Source organism: Helicoverpa armigera, chromosome 24 (assembly GCF_030705265.1).
Source record: "Helicoverpa armigera isolate CAAS_96S chromosome 24, ASM3070526v1, whole genome shotgun sequence".
NCBI lineage: Eukaryota > Metazoa > Arthropoda > Insecta > Lepidoptera > Noctuidae > Helicoverpa > Helicoverpa armigera.
The window spans coordinates 6803116-6822844 of record NC_087143.1 but is presented as its reverse complement, the minus strand read 5'-3'; the positions used below and the strand labels follow the sequence as shown (position 1 = coordinate 6822844).

The following is a 19729-nucleotide window of genomic DNA, read 5'->3' as shown; positions in this document are numbered from 1 at the left end:
TATAATGTTAAAACTTGACTAGGGTTGTTACAATTCGAGGTAACAATATCAAAAATTAAAGATAGAAAATGTTTTATATATTACAAAAAAAAAAAAACGAAAATATAGTTACCTATATAAGTAGTTTTATACAAACTGCTATATAACAAAATCAACTTTTAATATTGACTAGAATTAACTCCGTTAAGTATTTTTAAAAGTTATACAAATAATATTGATACAATCCCTAACAACAAGGTTTTACTGTGGCTTTCTATAACATATCTAACGGTTGTTTTCGCAAAACCAAGGATAGTTAGGTTATAGAAATCCGCGTTAGTGACAAATTGAGTAAACGAGTTGATATGAACACAACCATTGTAAAATTATTTTACTAATGTTCCAGTTTTGACTGTCTCAGCTACCTATGATGTGGTATTCTGCACGCTTCTGTAAGTGAAAAAATAAAAGGAACTATCACAAAAATATTATAAATCTTGTATATACTAGGTATAGTACATTATTAGAGTTTTTTAGAAGGACAAACTTCATCCTAATCGAGTACCGACCGAGAAGTGGGTCATATTAAGATTCCAAGAATTTCTTACATACATAGTTGTAAGTGAAGCTAATAAGCGTGTTAATAATAAAAATGCCAAGGTTTATTTTCACGAATGCATGTTTCTAAATATGTAAATAACGTTGTTTTTGTTTACTTACTTCTCGGTGCACTTTTTAGTGTAGTTGTTCGCGATACGCAGTCACTTTCTTCAGACTCGGATCGCATTTGAAAACTTGTTTCTGAAAACATTCAAAAAGAATATCAATAACTTCTGTGTTGGCACTCCACTAAAGCGGAGTGGAACGGAGATTTTTGACAACTAATAGATTCTCTCCGCTCTGGAATACCACTGAGTGGGCGGAGACAAGAACTTTAAATAACGAAACTTTAAATGACTGTGTGAAAACTTCTATGCTCGGACGTTTATTTTGTTACCGAACTTGGGCCTTTTAGTGAGCCATGCCGAATGGTCTTATCACTACCAATTATTTATATTTTATGTGACAGTGTTCATGATATTTACCAGCATCAAAAAATTAATAAAATTATACGCACCACTATCATATCTCGACTTGCTGTTACCGGGTAGGTGAACTTTGTTCGGCACTTCTTGATTGTCCACGTGCCCGAACGTTCGGAATCCTATCGCGAACTGCGCGTATGGACTTATCTCGTACAATTCTGTGAACATAGACGGGTTGGCAGGTTATACTGTAGGTCCCGGCTGTCATTGAACATCTTTGGCAGTCGTTACTTGTAGTCAGAAGCCAGTAAGTAAACCTTACCAAAGGTATTGGGTTGCCCGGGTAACTGGGTTGAGGAGGTCAATAGACAGTCGCTCCTTGCAAAACACTGGTAATCAGCTCTGGTCAGACTGGTAGCCGACCCTAACATAGTTGGGAAAAGACTCGGGAGATGATGATGTTAGTAATGTTCATAGTGTTTACCGTGTTTATTGTCAGCAGTAAGATGCACAGGAGTACTATACACCCGATTGTTCATGTCAGTGGGCACACTCTGCGGTGTGTTCACCGTGACGGACACACGGGTGATGTTACAATTCTAGAATATTCTACAAATATAGTTGTATTCATCGTGTTTATTGTCAGCAGTAAGATGCATAGGTGTACTATACACCCTATTGTTCATGTCAGTGGACACTATTGTGTTCACTGTGATACTACAATTTCTAGAATATTCTACAAATATAGTAATGTTCACTATGTTTACCGTGTTTATTGTCAGCAGTAAGATGCACAGGTGTACTATACACCCTATTGTTCATGTCAGTGGGCACACTCTGCGGTGTGTTCACTGTGACGGACACACTGGTGATGTTACAATTCTAAAATATTCTACTACTATAGTAATGTTGATTGTGTTTACCATGTTTATTGTCAGCAGTAAGATGCACGGGTGTACTATACACTCTATTGTTCATGTCAGTGGACACTGTTGTGTTCACTGTGATGCTACAATTCTACAAATATAGTTATGTTCATTATGTTTACCATGTTTATTGTCAGCAGTAAGATGTACAGGTGTACTATACACTCTATTGTTCATGTCGGTGGGCACACTCTGCGGTGTGTTCACCGTGACGTTACTTCGCTCCGACTTGCATTCCGCTGTCAATGAGTTCCTGTACTCTGTAAGATGCTGGTGGCTGAAAAAGGTGAGAAGATAATATTTAAACATCAATATCAAAATACGGCAATAAAAAAATAATAATTATGGGATGTACAATAAGATATAATATCAGTAGTTTCACCGCTGGGCCGCACAGGATTTTTTGCGCGAGTTACCACCGCCCTGGTACGCAAAAGGGCTCCAAAAGGAACAAATACTGTTTTGGTCAGTAAAACACCCATATTGGGAACGGTCACCTAATTATTTGCCACAATAAAAGGGTAGACTAATCGCTCCAAGAGATAAGTGTAGGGTTAGTAAAATTATTGGGTTTTCTTAAGATATTGGTTACTTACTTATGCCTCTTGACGAGTATGTAGACGCAAGTCAGTGAGCAAATCATGAGCAGTATTGAACTGCAGATTATGACTAGCATGTTCAAGTCGAAGAACTCTGATGGTAGTCCTACTGATTCTGAAAACAAATAAAATAAAATTGAGTTACTTTTTACTAAAATGTAGTTTTGCTGTAGATATACAAAACTTAAACTAAGTTAATCATTCGGATAATGTAATATTGGTTTTGATAGGAGCGTTATGTAAGCAACACATTTATAATACTTTTATGTAACACGGTTAAAGACCCTTCGCCATTCGATTATTCTGTAGACTTCAGTTTCTTTATTTTTTATTTATCTAGGTTAATTTCTTTACATGCATAAAACTAAGCAGTACCTATAAAGAGAGCCATTCATATATGGATCTGCCTAAAAAATGTTTCCAGCCTCTGGTGCACACAGACTAAGGATTCCAAGCAGTATTGTCTGCTAGCAGGTAGCTTAACGTGTAACTTCTTTAGACAAAACAAATCATCTAGCTCATGAGTGGAATACAAACTCACCTCCATGAACAGTGGTAGTAGCATAACTATACAGAGAAGTAGACACTCCTGCAGCGTTCTCCGCAGTGACCCTGATGTGGTACCAGTGAGCTGGGGTCAGTTCCGCCAGCACGAAGGAGTTGGGCTGTGCCAGGAGTGAGGGAGGCGCGTAGTGGTTCCAGCTCTGGTCTAGGGCCGGCTGAAATTAAAAAGATTATATATGTTTTCTTTTAAGGTGCTTTCGTTGGAAGTCGTCTTATCGTATACGCCTTGTGTGAGATAAATTCATATGCATCAGTTAAATTTCTGCACTATTTCCAATGTATTAATTCTTTTATTTTGTAATTACTTGGATTTTCTTTCTTTATCTTATACACAATTTCAGACTTCTGGTGTTGTATATAACTGTATTTTTTCACCTTTTAAGACGTAACCTTCTCGACCCAAGAATGCATAATATGTAAACAACGTCACAATAATTGAAACACATGAATATTTTTTAGTCAACATGAAATGTGCTTTTCCAATTTCAGCTATAACGTAAATGGTAACCCATCTTAATATAGCAACTATGGCCAGAATATTATCATAGCTTTATAAATATAAATTAGTATACACAGGATATTCGCAGATACTCACAATTCTATTCTCAGCTTTCCTCCAAGTTTTTCCACCGTACTCTTTATAGTCCACATCGAACCTCGTGATCTCACAGCCGTTGTCATCCCATCCGCTCAGCTGTATGTAGATATGTGTCGCGTTGCTCCAGAACCATTCGGTACTGGTTGGTGATATTGGTACTGGAAAAAATAAAAGGTATGGATTTACTAGGTACTTGAAAGTGGGTCGATCATTGGTAGATTGCAAGCTGGTTAAAGAATGTGATAATGAAGACTATTTGGGAGGAGTGGAGGAAGCAGTGGTGGATCATGACATTGATTTGATGATGGAATATAAAAGAGATAAAGTGTTCAAATCCTTTGTTAAAAAAAAAATATTTACAATGAAAAAATCTATCTAAAACTTCCTAGTTTACTCATGAATACCTATGTGATCTAGGATTCAATTTCTAGATTCGCCAAAGTATATGAAAATCATTAAGATCTAATCGTATTTAATAAACAAATATGGCTTTGTAAACCATAATGGGCACAAATCTGGATTCTGGATGGATCGTGGATTTGGGTCTACAAAATTTTACAAAAAAAAATGTAGGTAATACATCCCCGTCAATGGTTGGCGATCACTGGGAGAGGCCAGCGTTTAGCAATAGACGACAATGGAACGATATAACGATGATAACATTTACAAACATACCTCCACCCAAAGTAGTAGCATCAACATAAGTAGGCTGCGAGGACCCCACACTATTCGCCGCAGTCATCCTCAAGGAATACTTAGTACCACACTTGAGACCCTGCAGTGTGTACTCCTGGGTCCCTTGTAGAGAGGTGCCTTTGCTTGACCACGCGTCTTGCCAGGAGCCGTGAGCTTCTTTCCAGGTTAGGTTGTAACCTGAAATGGATGTTATATGTATAGGGTTACTTCTTGGAATCGTGAATCTGAGTCTTGATATTTCGGGAGAATAGGTGACAGATCTGTATAAAATAAACTTTGACTTTGATTAGTTACCGATTTTATCAGGACAAACGTATATCTGTGAGTGGCATTATATCTTTTATGTATCTACCATTTTATAATGTATCTAATCTTTTATGTGAAGACGCAGAGCCAACAAGACTTAGCGATGAATGATATTGTACTTTTTCATAAACGTAGAATATTTCGCGACAAGGGTAATACAAATGATCATAATTGACTTTAAAACCCTAAGTCTATTGTCCCATTAAATTCAGAACAACAAGTATTAAAGTTATGGAATATAACCATATATGTATTTATAAATATGTATATAAGTAGCTATATGTAGTTTATCAGTTGTGTTAGCATCCATAACACAAATTAATTAATAACTTACCATGGGGCTAACCGACCGTGTGTGAAAAGGTGTCCCGACATTATTTATTATTTATCTATTTATAACCATGAGGTTTTTTGGTAAACGAATTTCAAACTTACAATAACAATTAACTAAATAACTCACTGATTTTCTGACTCTTCCCCCCAATCTTCCTTGGCAGTTCCCACTGCAGATGTATAGCATTCTTATGTGACGTCACTCGAAGACTCGGCGGCTCCGGAGTCGGTAGCACCGACACCTCGTATGATACTGAGTCAGAACCGTACAGGTTCTTGGCAAGGCACGTGTAGTTACCGCTTAGAGACTGGTCTATGTCTGTGGAAGGAAGGAGTTTGGTTAGTTTAGATACAGTTTTCAATAGATTTTCAACCTTATCACAATAGTGGAAGGTTAATGTTCGATTGGTAAAATTGGACAAATTCGGGTACATCGATCAGCTAGTGCCTGTGTGAGTAAGAAGATTTGGTAATGGATTTAAGTAAGGCTTTTGATAGTATAAAGCACATGAATGTAGTGATGGAATAAGATTGAAAAATTGCAGAAAACTGGGTTAACATCAGCATTAAACGGTAACTAGACCATAATCGTAAAAGAGAAGTATTCAGTATTTTCATCCGGTCTTTTTCGTTGGATAAGTAGTAACATTTAAGTGGAAAATTAAACCCAGGGGAAGAAAAAAATTAAGTTTGAAAATATAAGGTATCAGAAAAATACTCACTATTAATGAGCAGACTATCATCATGGTTCCTCGTGAACCTCGGATGATGTGTAATGATGTTGTGCTTGTGGTACCACACAGTACGGGGTGGTGGCGAGCCCACACATTGACATACAAGTAGTAGAGAGCTGCCAACTCCTACGGACATCGGTCCTCCTAATGATGCTACTCCGGCTACCACTGGAAATCATAAAGTATGGTAAGTAGTAGTCTTTGGAAGACATAAAGGGGATGTAAACTTACATTAGGGACAACGTTTATAATGATGATCATTGTGAATCGAAGTAGTTACATAAATATGTAAATCTAGAGCAATACTTTTTAAATATGGCATTTCAAGCAGCTAACATAACAAAGATTGGCAAAGCATTAGATCAAATAAAAGCTATTTTTAACCGCACAATAGCAAAATAGCTAGTTGCAGATTCACCATATGATTCTTTCCGGGAAGACCTAACACACAATGGTTTACACACAAAATCACTAGAATAAATACCATTATTATCAACATTGTATTGGTAACTAACCTTTAGAACTCAAATCAATATGCACCCTATTACTAGGCGTGCCTTCTCCCACCGCAGTGTGAGCTCGTACAAAAACTTCATACTGTCGCCCAGTAGTCAGGCCTGAGAGAGGAAACGTGAGGTGACGCAGACTTGTCTCTTGTGTTGCTTCTACTCTGTAGCTTTGTGGTGAACTGGTGCTGAAAGTGGAAAGATGTTTTGTTGAAATCTTTAATTGTGGGAAGTTCTTTCGTCCGATCGTGAGGATCATCATTTTCATCATTATCCGCCGTCCACTGCTTATCGTAGGTCACCCCTAGTGTGGGCTAGGCATCAACTTATTTGAATCAAATTACATTTTATCCATAAATAGCCACCTTTGACTGTCACATTCCGGAGTCAAATTGTGACTCAATTCATTTAAAACGGAGAGATGTAAACATAACTGTAGGACTAATACACTACAATTTTCTTCTACACTCATTTTAATTTTAACCGTGATACTCATATGGTATCATAGATAAAAGTACATAGTAAGAACTTTGCTTACCTAGAAACCGGTTTCACATACACAGTGTAATGTGATATATCTCCATTAGCCTGTTCCGGTCGCTTCCAGCTGACGAGTAGGGAGGTGGGCGATGATACCAACACTTTTATAGCTGATGGTGGGCCAGGCACTGGAATGAAACGATAAGAATATTAGGTGTTTACGAGAGATACATCAGTAAAAGTACATCAATGATTCATCTTCCACTTCAAAGAACATTATTGCATTAACTATGGAATTGTCTAGCAGGAAATCATCATCGTCGCTTTAAGATATTGACTTGACTGGTGGCTACACCTAAGGTATCAAAAGATATAAAAGATACAAAAGATGTAAGGTATCAAAAGGCTAAAAGAAAGACATAGAACGATTACTACAAAATTGCCAAATTCACCTAAATAATAATATTGTAAGACCCTTTTAACTGATGAATGGAAATAGTGGTACAAAAGAAGATTATGAATGAAACTTACCATCTTGCAATGTAGTGCAAACAATAGGATACGAGAAAGGTCCCTGTCCATAGTTAGAGAAGCCCGTCACCTTCACTGTGTAGTTGGTGTACTTAAGCAGAGCTTGTAGATATAACTCCGTGTGTGGCGAGCTTATGTTCTGCCAGGTTCCGTCTGAAACGTTAAAGAAAGTAATAAGATTTCAGATAACATTCCATCCACATTTACTTCGTTTTTGGTCTCAGCCTGGTAAAAGTAGACAAGTGATTTTTGGAGATCAGTTTTAGTCGAAAATCGCTTCATGTTTATATTTTATCAGTACTTGTTTTTGCTGTTATGAATTTTTGATAGGCTATTTAGTCTATAACCACAACACCTTCAAATGACCATGACATTTTATCAGTATCTATCGGTCCTGCGCCTGATCTCCCTCCAGTCGTGACGGGTTAGACACAATTGCTCGTCCATTTTAATATATCCTACGCAGCTGGCTGATCTCCTTATATGACAACAGCCTCCGTGGCCGACAATCGACTGGAAGGACATCATCAGTATCTAAGTATAAATTTCCAATATTTCTAAGGTCCAACCTTATGTATGCCACTTACCCTCAGTACTATAATACACGGAGTACCCGAGCAGTGAGGTCCCCTGTGCCGTGACGGGCTGCCACGCGACACGCAGGGAGGAAGATGATACTCCTCGACATTCCACTCCTGATGGGGCTACTTCAGGAGCTGGAAATGTGCATACCAGAAATGAGAATTGAGAAACGAATAGATAGGTATTAAAAGAGAATGATGTGTAAATTCGCACTAAATGTTACATCATCTTTTGCTTATTTCTTTCATGAACTATTTTAGAGCCGGCTTGCAGTGTAACAGAATGCAGATGAGTACCAGTGTTTTACAAGGAGAAACAACCTATTCGACCTCCTTAACAGGTTAACGTGCCCTCAGAAACGTTTGTTAGTGGGATAAAAAATATAATCTATATCGTCTCACCTCCTTCTCTTGTCGTTTGATATACAGGTAAAGAGAATGGTCCATTGCCAGCAGAGTTGAAAGCACTCACTGACACCGCGTATCTGGAAAAAGTTTCCAAAAACTTTTTAGTTTGTTTTCTTCTCAAATATTGTATCAGCTTAAATAATTAATGTTTTCTTACCTCATGTTTTTTAGTAGTCCACTGAGCGTAGTTTCTTGTTTGCCTTTTCTGGACATCACTTTTACCATCTTTGTTTGAGTATCGTTGGGAACTACAAAATATTATTAATTCATCAATCATGCAGTACCTAATTACTACAAAAAAATATCAAAAATATCCTAAAATACGCCATAATTTCATATCTTCACATAAAAAGGTCAAAAAAAAAGACAGTCATTCCTATGTGTTTTTGCTGGGAAGAAGAAATGGCGAAACAAACTCCCCAGCAACATAATTCTGTCTGTACTTGGTTTTGTCTTAGTCGTCTAGACATGTTTTATTTTCTGAATATCAGTCATTTATCTTACCTGGATCTCCACTAATCCTCGGCACCGCCTTCACATGGTATCCCTGTAGCTGACCGTTGTGACTCTCTCTGGGTGGCGGCAGCCAGGATATGACGAGCTCTCCTGGGTTGTCTGTTTGTTGCACTTGTACTCCTAGTGGTGTTGATGATGGCGCTGGAAAAACAGTTTGATTTATCAACGTCTATATACACGTATCTATCTCCACATGTGTATATCTGTGCGTATCTTTTGAACAATATTTTTATTCTTATTATTGTTTTTATCAAGACCTTGGTTTCTGTTTTTTAGAAGACGAGAACCAAGTGTGCACACTATTCTACTCATTCTTTATTCAATCTTATCTGGATCTTTCGTAAGCCAATTAATTGTATCTAGATGATAGATTAAATTTTGACATTTCCCCCATACAAGTAATGTCAAGAGTATATTATCTTCAAGTAGTAGTTAAATTATTTACCTTCCTGTTGCGTGCTAAAATGTACAGGTTGCGTGTAAGGACTGAGGTCCACCTGGTTACCAGATGCGATCCTCACCCTGTAATCCATTGCTGGTTGCAGATCCCTTAGCTCGATACTTTGACGTGCGTCGTTTTCTTGTCTGAAAAATATGAAGAAGTTATTAATTTTGTTTGTTCTCAATCATGAAAATAACAGTAACAAAACGGTTCTTTGACTACACTCATAAGACCGCTGTTTAACTGAAACGAATTTTGAAAGGAACAATGGAGTTTTAAAACCCACTCTTTGGAATCGTGCAACCAGCTTGATGTTTCGAAAAAGCTCTTATATTCCTTGAAATAAATAAAATTACTTTGACGTTAAGAAAAGCCTGACCTCGCAGAGAACTGTCATGAAATCCAATATATTGAAATAGGCTTCTTAAATGGCATGGTTCAGATCACAGGGTACCTGAAAAATATTTTTCGAGAACTAATCCAACAAAATCCTCACCTAGTAATATTAATACTCTTAGCAGTATCCCACATCATGAAGTCATTGGTAGTATACTGCATCGTATAGTACTGCACATGAGTACTGATGGTGTCTCTCCAGGATAGCTTGACGGAGTTGCTGCTGACTGAGTCCACTTGTAAGTCTAGAGGTGGCGTTGGTGGTTCTGTGAAGTTTAAAGATTAAGGTAAATTTATTAACTGGTATTGGGAAATAATATAAAATGTTTATTTTTATGTTTTGTCTAGAGAGGTTTAATTACATCGATTTTTACATATTTGCATTACAAAACAAAAACTATCATAGTAAAACAAAAAAAAAACACTACCTATAACTAGAACATGTCTTGCCTAAATTAAAATTCGACGATGTTTGCAATTTGCATTTAAGCATTTGTGTTCGAAATAGCAAAAATCGATTATGTTTAATTATTATTTTTGTAAATAGGAATTCATGCATTTGAACATGTAAACCAAAGTTCTATAAAAAAAATCGATACCTTCTCATAAAAAAATATATAATATACCATTACCTGCAAAACCGTTTCCCATGTTAAGGACCAATGGATCAATCCAATCATAAAACCCCTGCCTATCCACTTCCGATAATATAATCAGTGACCGACTTTTTGTAGGAGAAAAATAGAACAATCTGACAGCCACAGCGCAACGCACATTTGCTACCAAAATATCTTAGTAGACGTCCTACAAAAAATCGACCCGATTCTCCGTCCTACAAAAAGTTTGACGTTGAGTCTTACCCAATATATCCAAATGCACATTATAAGCAGCTACGCCATAAGGATTGCTGGCGCGACACTCGTACGTGCCCCCGTCTCTGCTCTCCACGTAGTTGATGTTAATCACGCTGTTTAGGCCATTGTGGGTCATCGTCTCTGATATTGTGAGCCTGGGATATTAAAATTATTAGGTAAGTATGTGATTTTAGAAGTACAATATAAAGGCTCACTTGGTACCTATGGCAAAATACAGTTTTTTGGTAAGCGGGATAAAACAGCGTGCGAATTGGAGCAGTAGTATTAATTGGAATATATTTCGTTACTTTGTAGTTACAGTTAAAAAGACAATAACACAGGTTTATTTACAAGGTAATTACACAAGATGAAATGAGTGATATAACACATCTACCCACTTCAAAGCGTGAAACTGAACTACACTGAATACTAATAACTAAATATTGTATAAGCGCCATCTATGATTTTGCTGACAAACTACGCTTAAGGGATGGTCCGCTTAACATACGAAAACAGGTCGCGCTTGTTTTTCCCTTGCATGAAAACTGAGCGAGGATATTAATTCTGCTGAAAAATTATAGATGGCGCTAATAGTATCAAGTAATATCAAGCTATACAAATTATGGTACTTAAGTTAATACTTTTTCAAGTATTATTGAATTTTAGATACTAATGACAAGAAAATATGTTATAAATTACCTGGACGACGTAAAATCCACAGGTTTCCCATCCAAGGACCACTTGACCCTTATAGGGTTGTCCCCCAAAGGTCTGCAGGTCAAGGTCACAGGCAGACCCATCTTGGTTGTCAGATTAGCGCCGACAGATTCAAAGTGCACCGGCTCTAGAAATAATTTGGGAGTTGAAATTTTTATGAAGGTTGCATATTTGATAGACTGACAAGAGGGTAGATGTAGATATAACATTGATATTTAAAATCGGGAATTTACGATTTAATGGAATCTAGGTGTATTAGTACTCATAATATACCTACTGCTAGCTAAAAATTTTGTTTGTTTGAACGCACTGTGTTGTGACCTCAACAACTACTGGACTGATAAGAAAAATGCTTACAGTTTTAGATAGCTCATTTATCAAGGAAGACTATAAGCTACATAACCTGGAGCTTACGTAGCATAGAGTGATTCCCACGGGACGCCAGTGAAACCCAGTGAAACGCCATTAAATACAAATACGATAATGTTACGAGTTTTTAGGAGACGAAATAAACAAAATTCTTTGTCTTAAGGCTCTTGTTTATGTACCACATATAATAGATGTTTCTCGCATTTTTCAAACTGTGGTAAACAAACAAACTTTTGCTTTCATGATATTATTAGGGCTGACGAAAATACATGTCGATAAAATATTGACATGATCAATCAAATTGATCGACTCATATACTCAAGGGGTTAGTTGAAACATGAGATGTGTTTACCTCTCTCTTCTTTCATAGGTTATTTATGATGTTTATAGGTACTTAATTGACCTCATTTAATGGCTCGATAAGCTGCAGTATGCAGTGAATTGGTGTTTAATTTCAGAACAATTTATGCGTAACTCAGCTCTCATTATAACTGATCAAACTGGCTACTCTAGTGTACGCGTATATAATTATGTATATTAAACACATCATGTTCAGTTTGGCAAAATTGGCCTTTGGAATTTCGTCTTTGATGTCCAAAGTCCATTAAAAATTGAAACAGTAGTCTATAAAAAACTATAAGCCCACGGTTTCACCCGGACTTTTTTTCGTTTTTCCGGGAAATAAGAAACTGACTAGTAGCCTTCCTCGATACCAAACACTGACAGTACCTATTTATCAAATCTAAACTACTCCTGAGATTAGCGCGTTCAACTATCCAATCAAAGAAACAAACTTTTCAGCTTTATAAAATTAATATCGACCAATAAGCGATTTTGTACATTTGAGACACGTTTAGCTAACCTATGTTGATGCATTTTTTTTTGTCAGCATAGTGTGTATTATTGTAGTCGGTTTCATTTTTCGATGCAATACTTAAAAATCAATAAAACTTACTATTAACACTGATCCACAAATTTTTGTTCAGGGCATCGCCGACTCCATTCTCCACATTACACGCGTACATCCCTTCATCGGAGAGAGATACCACTTCAATGATGAGGGTACCGTTCGGGTAGCTCATAATACCTCCCCCTGCTAAGTCGAGGACTGGACGCCAGATGCCGAGGGTTGCTGAAAATGTGGTGAGAAGATTATATTTTAAAATGTGTGTTTAAAATGTTTTGAAATAAAAACACGTTGAAAAAGCAGCCAGGTGACCAAATAGACCAAAAATCTGAAATTGGAAGACTATTACTAACAGTCCTGAAATCTAAAACTATGTTACCATGTAGTACATAAAACTACTTAGGTATTCAGTTTTATATGTCTTGGATCATCACCATCATATCAGCAGATTGCCGTGCCAACCATCTCATCTACCTACCCTTTTCCCAACCATGTTGGGGTCGGCTTTCAGTCTAACCGATCAGCTGAGTACCTGTGTTTCACAAGAAGCGACTGTGTCCTCTGGCCTCTTCAACCCAGTTACCCAGGCCACCATCTCTCGGATATCTTTCCCATAGAATTTAACCATCATCTAGAACTATGTAGCTACTTATATAAATACATACCATCCCTCTTCATCCAGTGTATCTGCGGTGCGGGGTATCCGTTAGCGTTGCAGTACACCACCCCCCGCTGTCCTAACAGTAGTGAAGTGTTTGTTGGCTCTTCTATCCATTTCGGTGCCACTGTGGGAGATCGGTTTTTGGTTACTCTTGACAAATGATAGTAAGTTTTGGGTGGTATTTAAGGAGTTTTACAACATTTGATCGTAATATGCAGTTTTACCTTATAATGCAGTAAGTACAAAATTTTCTTTTTTCTACGTCACACCGCATACAATATCGTCTAAAAATGTTTATACATACATACATACTGTAAATGAGACGAAGTTTGTCTCCCATATTTACTCGACACGGGACGTATGTCATTATCAATACATTTTTACATAAGGTTTATTGACCGTACTCACCTTCAAACTAGGAGGCAGTTTCTTCCCATCCTTTAACCAGGAGAAGTAAATAGGTGGATCTCCACCAACAATATTACAAGTTATCTGAACAATCTGGCCTTCTTTCAGACCAGTTCCAACGCGGAGCTCATCTAACTCCGGTGCTTCTACAACTTGGATTTCAAATGACCTGTAAAATATGTACATTTTATTCTCTGTTCGTTTTTATTTGAAAGGTTAGACAAGGCAACTTAATATTACTAAACATAATATTAGTATTTCTGCCAACCGTAAAAATATGAGTCGAAATCAAATGAACCATCATCAGGAACTTAAATGAGCGATTTTACAGATTTTTTGAGAATTAATTTGAGCCAAGACCAATAAGATATCATCTGTGTAGATTCAAGCTTACTGCAGAGGGCTTCGAATATTTCAAGGTCAGTAATCCAAGTTCATGTTATATGGTCAGAATAATATGTATTTATTTAAGTTTATTCAAAAACATTCATACCCAGTGATGAAAACTGGCGTTCTATCCAAGCTATATCTTCCTTACCTCCTAGCCATCTCTCCAGAAGGACTAAACACAATACAAGTATAAGTATCTCCATTCTCCTCCTTCACAACTCTTGGTATGTTCAGCACCCCATCGGCTCCAGATTCGAAAAGTTGTCGTTTTTTACGTTTTCTTCTCGTATTCTTACTGTTGTTAGATGTTGTTGCGTATGTGCGTTTGTATCTTGAGTGTTGGGGTAGGGCAGAGCTTATGACCTTCTTGCCTTTATGTTCCCATTCTAGTTTGCTGGAAAAGTTATTTTTATGAATGTTGAAATCTAGAAATGAATAGTACTATCTCGATTTTGCGTCACAATCCAATTTTTCTATGGGTATAAATAAACGAAGACAAAAATCATACATCTGGGACTTTAAATGACAAGCTAGAAATGAACAGTTATTCAACTCTGCGGTCAAGAGCAAAACCGGAGAACTAGGACTAATTAAAAAGTATCAAAGTCCTTCTAGTTATGAACCAGCAGTTTTTATGTTGCCTTGTAATAATAATTTTCCAACTTAGTACTGCAAAGTTTTATCTAGTGTCCGAGATTGTTTTAATAGTTTACATGAAACTGTAAGCTATATAAATCTAAATAGAAAACACAAAAACAAATTCATTAGACCAACCCAACGCAATTAGTGTGTTGATCTAAATTTTAATGATACGAAATTGTAATTATTATCAAATGGGCCCAACAATTTGAAAGGGGATTATACTGTTCATTGGACTAATCAAACAAATTCATTTAACAGTACATATTATAAAGCTTTTAATGCGAAACTCAAAGCAAATAACAATTTGATCGTTGATGATAGAGTTGGCGAATACCGAACTATTTGGCAGTTGCGTAATTGAAAACGTTGCATTGGATTTTGTTGGTGTAATTAAATTTAATGTTTGATTTATTGTAAATATTTTTTTTATGATATTAAAACTGTGATTTTGGATACACGTATAATTACTCTAAAATCCAAATACATGCTCATCAAAAAACGATTATAATTGAGGTAAATGCAAATATGATGGATTCAACTACATAAGTTTATTCCTTAACCGTTCCTAAATAGCACCTGAAAACCATCATTATAAAAAAAAAAACAATTAAGTATGATATGGTATAACTATTTACCTGATAGGATATCCATAATAAGGACATCTTAGCTTCAAAGGTTCTCCACTTTGCACCTTTATCGGTGGTAACGTCCTTATGTACGGAGGGCCTACAACAAAATGTAATTAAGTTAGCATAATAAAAATAACATTACAGAGATTATCAATAATTCTGGTTCATAAGAAGTTAATTAAGTACTACATAGATAGATTGATTACCATATACTCAAATCGTATCTCATAGTACCGATAGATTTTAGTTAGTGAAAAATACAAGAATAAAAAAATACCATGGAAAGCACTGAATTTTTCTTTGATATTTGCGAAATCATAAAGTTTGTATCCCCCAAAAGAAAGTTAATCTAACTTAATTATGGGCCAGTGGCGAAGCAATCAAAATCTCAACCTCTATAAACTTAAAATTATCTTGAAACTCACCAAAAACATCAACTCTAGCCGCATGACCCGTGCTGAATTCTCCCTCAAAGGCCAGACACGCGTACAAACCACCATCTTCCACTCTTGAACGTGATATGTTCAGCTGGGTGACCACTCCCACTCCTGAGGGCGACATCATCTGCCCTAGGGTGTACCTGAAAGATGATAAAGTAAAGATCAATTGCACCAAGGTCAAAGTATATTTTTTCATTATAACAGTTCTTTCGAAACGTCAAAGTATTTATTTGCACGGTTCCAAAGAGCAGGTCTTATGGAGAAGAACCGGCAAGAAACTCCATAGACATTCTTTTCAAAAATAGCAGTCAGTCGTTTACAATAAATTTCAAGCCATTCAACTATAATGATAACTAAATCGATAAACGGTTAAACTGCCACCCATTAGTCAGCTAGTCGATTTAAAATTATTTGTGGTAAACAATATTCAAGAGGCTATTTCTAGATATATTAAAGTTGAATTCTAGCAAATTCTGTAGGTATAATGGCTCCAAGATTTACAATGATTGGGTTATCTTTTTTCTGAGTATAATGGGTTCATCTAAAATCAAAATGAAGTAGTTATCCAAAAAACTTAATGGCTTCAATTGCAAAATTTCATATTCAGTAAAATATATAAAAATTAATAGTTCCAGCTTAGGAATGTTATTAGAAAATCCCTTATTAATATTAAATCGTATTTTCACGAAACCATTATAATTCTATTATCTTGTTATTTCTAGTATAGAATTAAAAAATAATACCTAAAAATTTATAACCGCTTCAAATTCAGCATTATGTTTGTACAGATAACAAAAACAAATAACTATCTGCAAAAGGGTACCATGGAGAACAAAATGACTAGTGGAGATGTCATAACGCCAAATCTCCTAAGAAAGTAAAGCGTCATAATGCGGGTATTCGGGAGACGAGGAACGTTACTAACACGACATACATGGAATTAAAAAAATCCATCAACTCCAATCTTTGACCAATTAGTTTTGATTTGACAAAGAACCCCAACGTTCCATTAGTTCTAGTAACTGATCTTGCCTACTTGCTTTCCCTACAAGAAGGCGCCTGACCTACCTTGCTTATGGCATCTCCGCTACCTTTCCGTCCTCCGTGGTATCAGTATTGAAATTGGTCCCTATTTGTATGCCTACACTAGAATGAATACCAATTATAATATTCTATCTCTATATTGCCAATATGTTTGACCAAAAAATATTGTTTTGAACTTTTTATAAACTAAATAATAAAAAAGTTATCCGTTCACAGTTTTACGGGAATTGCCGATTCAATTTGTGGCGATACAAAAGTCGGATATATTTTATTGTTGGAAAATATAATTTAGATACAAAATACTAGTTTTTTGTGTAAAAAAATCCCCGCAAACATTTATAAAACGAAATTATTCCACTGTAAGCTATTTGAGCACTAAAAAATTAGTACTTTGTCGCAAAAATAGTAAAGCAGCATATAGGTATCTGTAAAACTTACAAATAGCTCGACTTTTAAGTGGATAAATATTTTTTTTAATCGTTTCGGTAGATGTAGAGATTACACGTCACTACACCGCAATCTCATAAGAGCTGCTTTTTCATAACATTAGTATAATATAACCACTCAGAAAAGCATTGTTTTATTATAACCTACCACAACTTCTTGCCCCAGAAATTCATACACAATCATAGGAGCATACACTTGAAATGTCCAGCCAGATGAACACAGGTTTCGACATCTTGATCGAAGGTGACTTGAGCCCTTTTGACTTGCGACATTCCTTAGCAATGCCTACGTCCAGCGCACTAGACGGTGAATGATTGGCGTTTCAAAGGTATGGCTATTGGCCAGTCGGTTGAGAAATGTGTGAAGGACGTCACTAATTTGAGTAGTCTTGCTCTTTGTGTTAGCTTTACCAAAGTTTTTAAAATTTTGCGGATAGACAGAAGGAGGTATATTATCCTTTGATGCAAAAACTACTGAAAGGATTTTGATGAAACTCCATAGGTACCAAGCACGTACCATAGGTACCTATGGAAAGTAGTGTCCAAGACACACGAGTAAAACTGCAATACAAAGCTAGCAATGTATAGTAAGTTGTTACAGCCTTTTTATCGTCCCACTGCTGGGCACAGGCCTCTTCTCACACGAAGAAGGATTGTGCATCAATCACCACGCTTGCTCAATGCGGGTTGGTGATTTCAGACTATACATTACAGTCCAGGTTTTCTCAAGATTTTATCAGCCATTGGTGTTCAAGATATACTTAGAAAGCACATACAAACTTAAAAAAGTTGCATTAGTCTTGCCTGAACTGGAATCGAACCCACACCCTCATATTTGAGAGGTTGGTCTTTACTCAGTAGGTCACCACGACTTTTTAATTTATTGTAAAAATACGGTTAATTACCTCTGATCTGTGTTAGAAGATATGACGACACCATCCCTCTCCCAAATAAATCTGGGTGGTCTGTCAGCTGTAGCTGTACATTGTAGACTTATCTGAAAACATACATTAGTTAAGTTTCGAAATAGTCAAAAAATAAATCATGGGGAAAGATGTCTAGGACAGTGATTTCTTTTTTGTATCGTCACATAATACTTGAGGTTTTTCATATACCCTTCTACATATGTACTTACAAAATTATGATGATATGAAAAAAAAACTATTTTAGGCCTTTGGTTTTTACTCTTAGATAGGTACTTTTGATTCATATGAAAACTGGGATACTAATGTTTAGATAACAACTGAAAACAGTTTCAAATAAATTACGTGGAAATATAAAGAATCTATTGATGCATGTGGTAAATGACTTCCAAAATAAACCTATTTTCAACCTATTTTCACTTCAAAACTAGGCATAGTCGGTATTTTGCCAAAAATACCTATTGTAAACTTACCTCTTCACCGGGAGTAACAACTTTTTCACTAAAATGTTGAGTGAGGATAATATTCCCAGACCCTAGGTCCCTTTTATGTCTTATGAACTGGACTTCTGAAATACACAACAAAATTAATTAAGCCCCGTTTTTCGTAGAGAATGCTCTATTGTTTGAAAATCCGTTGATTCTTCGCTTAAAAAGTTTTTAGTTCGTATCGCTATTAAAGATGGAGAAAACAATGGGTTTTGTGTGGATTTTGGTAATATTTTCGTGAGAGATAGTAAGTAGATATTTCATTCTCATGATTTCTGTAGTGTCTTCTCGTCATATAATTTGGTCGCTCTGAAGTTAGCCCCTATTGATATCAGGGTAGTAAATTTATTTACCTCTATAGTGCTTTCGTATTTTTTGTGCAGTTGACAGCTGTTAATGTTCTAGGGAAAATAGCATTTTTTGTTCTGACTGGCGGAACTGGCAACTGCACCAAAACGGTCAGACCATACAAATTTTTGTTTGACTGGCTGTAGGCAGTCAAAGTAATTTGACAACAAATTACTGTACGCATGGATATTAATGATCATTGGAAACTAACGACACTAATCTGAAATCTTTTTTCCTCTTAGAACCGTTTGAATAATTGAATTATCTCTAAAGTAAATGTACTTAATAATAATACTTACGATAGCTTGCAAAACCATCAATTTGTTCTTGTCGACGATTTGTTTTCCTATGCTTGTTTGATCTGTAAAGAAAAGTTAATTATTTATACTATATCTCAAAATCATATTTTTCACGAATACATACAAGATGCGCGCCGATGCATATCTACATTTTTTATTCGCAAAAAAATTATGAATGAAAACAATTTTGGGAAAAACTGGAAACTAACGGAACGAAATCCGTAATATCTGCTTCTATTTTTAGTTTTTAATCCCAAATTATGTATTTTCTGAACGAGTAATAAATACTTCAAGTTATAAAGCCAGATTAAACTTAAACAAAAATAGAACAACCTCTCCAGAAGGATTAGCCGGAATTGTTACTTAAATAGAATTTTACAAAATACTAAGTCAGTACAAAATTATTTTCAAAAGCAATATTGCTGGTTCATGGAATTGAAAATATGAAATGAAATTACGTAGGTCGGTAGGTAAATAAATAAGTGGAGACCAACATAGGTACAAAATATACAGTACATAGATCGGTTTGCCAATATATGTATTT

General features: G+C 36.0%; 1 protein-coding gene across 1 annotated transcript in view; it reads right to left on the bottom strand.

Annotated features, from left to right (window-relative positions):
• Window positions 1–263: 263 nt before the first annotated feature.
• Window positions 264–19729, bottom strand: part of LOC110371181 (cell adhesion molecule Dscam2) — a 120921-nt gene continuing 101455 nt past the window's right edge. The window contains 30 exon segments of the mRNA XM_064041208.1: window positions 264–429; window positions 700–780; window positions 1097–1222; window positions 2053–2207; window positions 2527–2644; window positions 3071–3248; window positions 3689–3849; window positions 4367–4564; window positions 5154–5345; window positions 5749–5928; window positions 6276–6454; window positions 6805–6934; window positions 7278–7430; window positions 7865–7993; window positions 8261–8343; window positions 8424–8514; window positions 8771–8923; window positions 9228–9367; window positions 9721–9886; window positions 10481–10629; window positions 11174–11318; window positions 12516–12692; window positions 13133–13379; window positions 13528–13705; window positions 14075–14320; window positions 15204–15294; window positions 15623–15777; window positions 18033–18124; window positions 18524–18618; window positions 19186–19247. Coding sequence (XP_063897278.1) covers window positions 401–429; window positions 700–780; window positions 1097–1222; window positions 2053–2207; window positions 2527–2644; window positions 3071–3248; window positions 3689–3849; window positions 4367–4564; window positions 5154–5345; window positions 5749–5928; window positions 6276–6454; window positions 6805–6934; window positions 7278–7430; window positions 7865–7993; window positions 8261–8343; window positions 8424–8514; window positions 8771–8923; window positions 9228–9367; window positions 9721–9886; window positions 10481–10629; window positions 11174–11318; window positions 12516–12692; window positions 13133–13379; window positions 13528–13705; window positions 14075–14320; window positions 15204–15294; window positions 15623–15777; window positions 18033–18124; window positions 18524–18618; window positions 19186–19247 — 4279 coding nt within the window. The 3' untranslated portion in view covers window positions 264–400.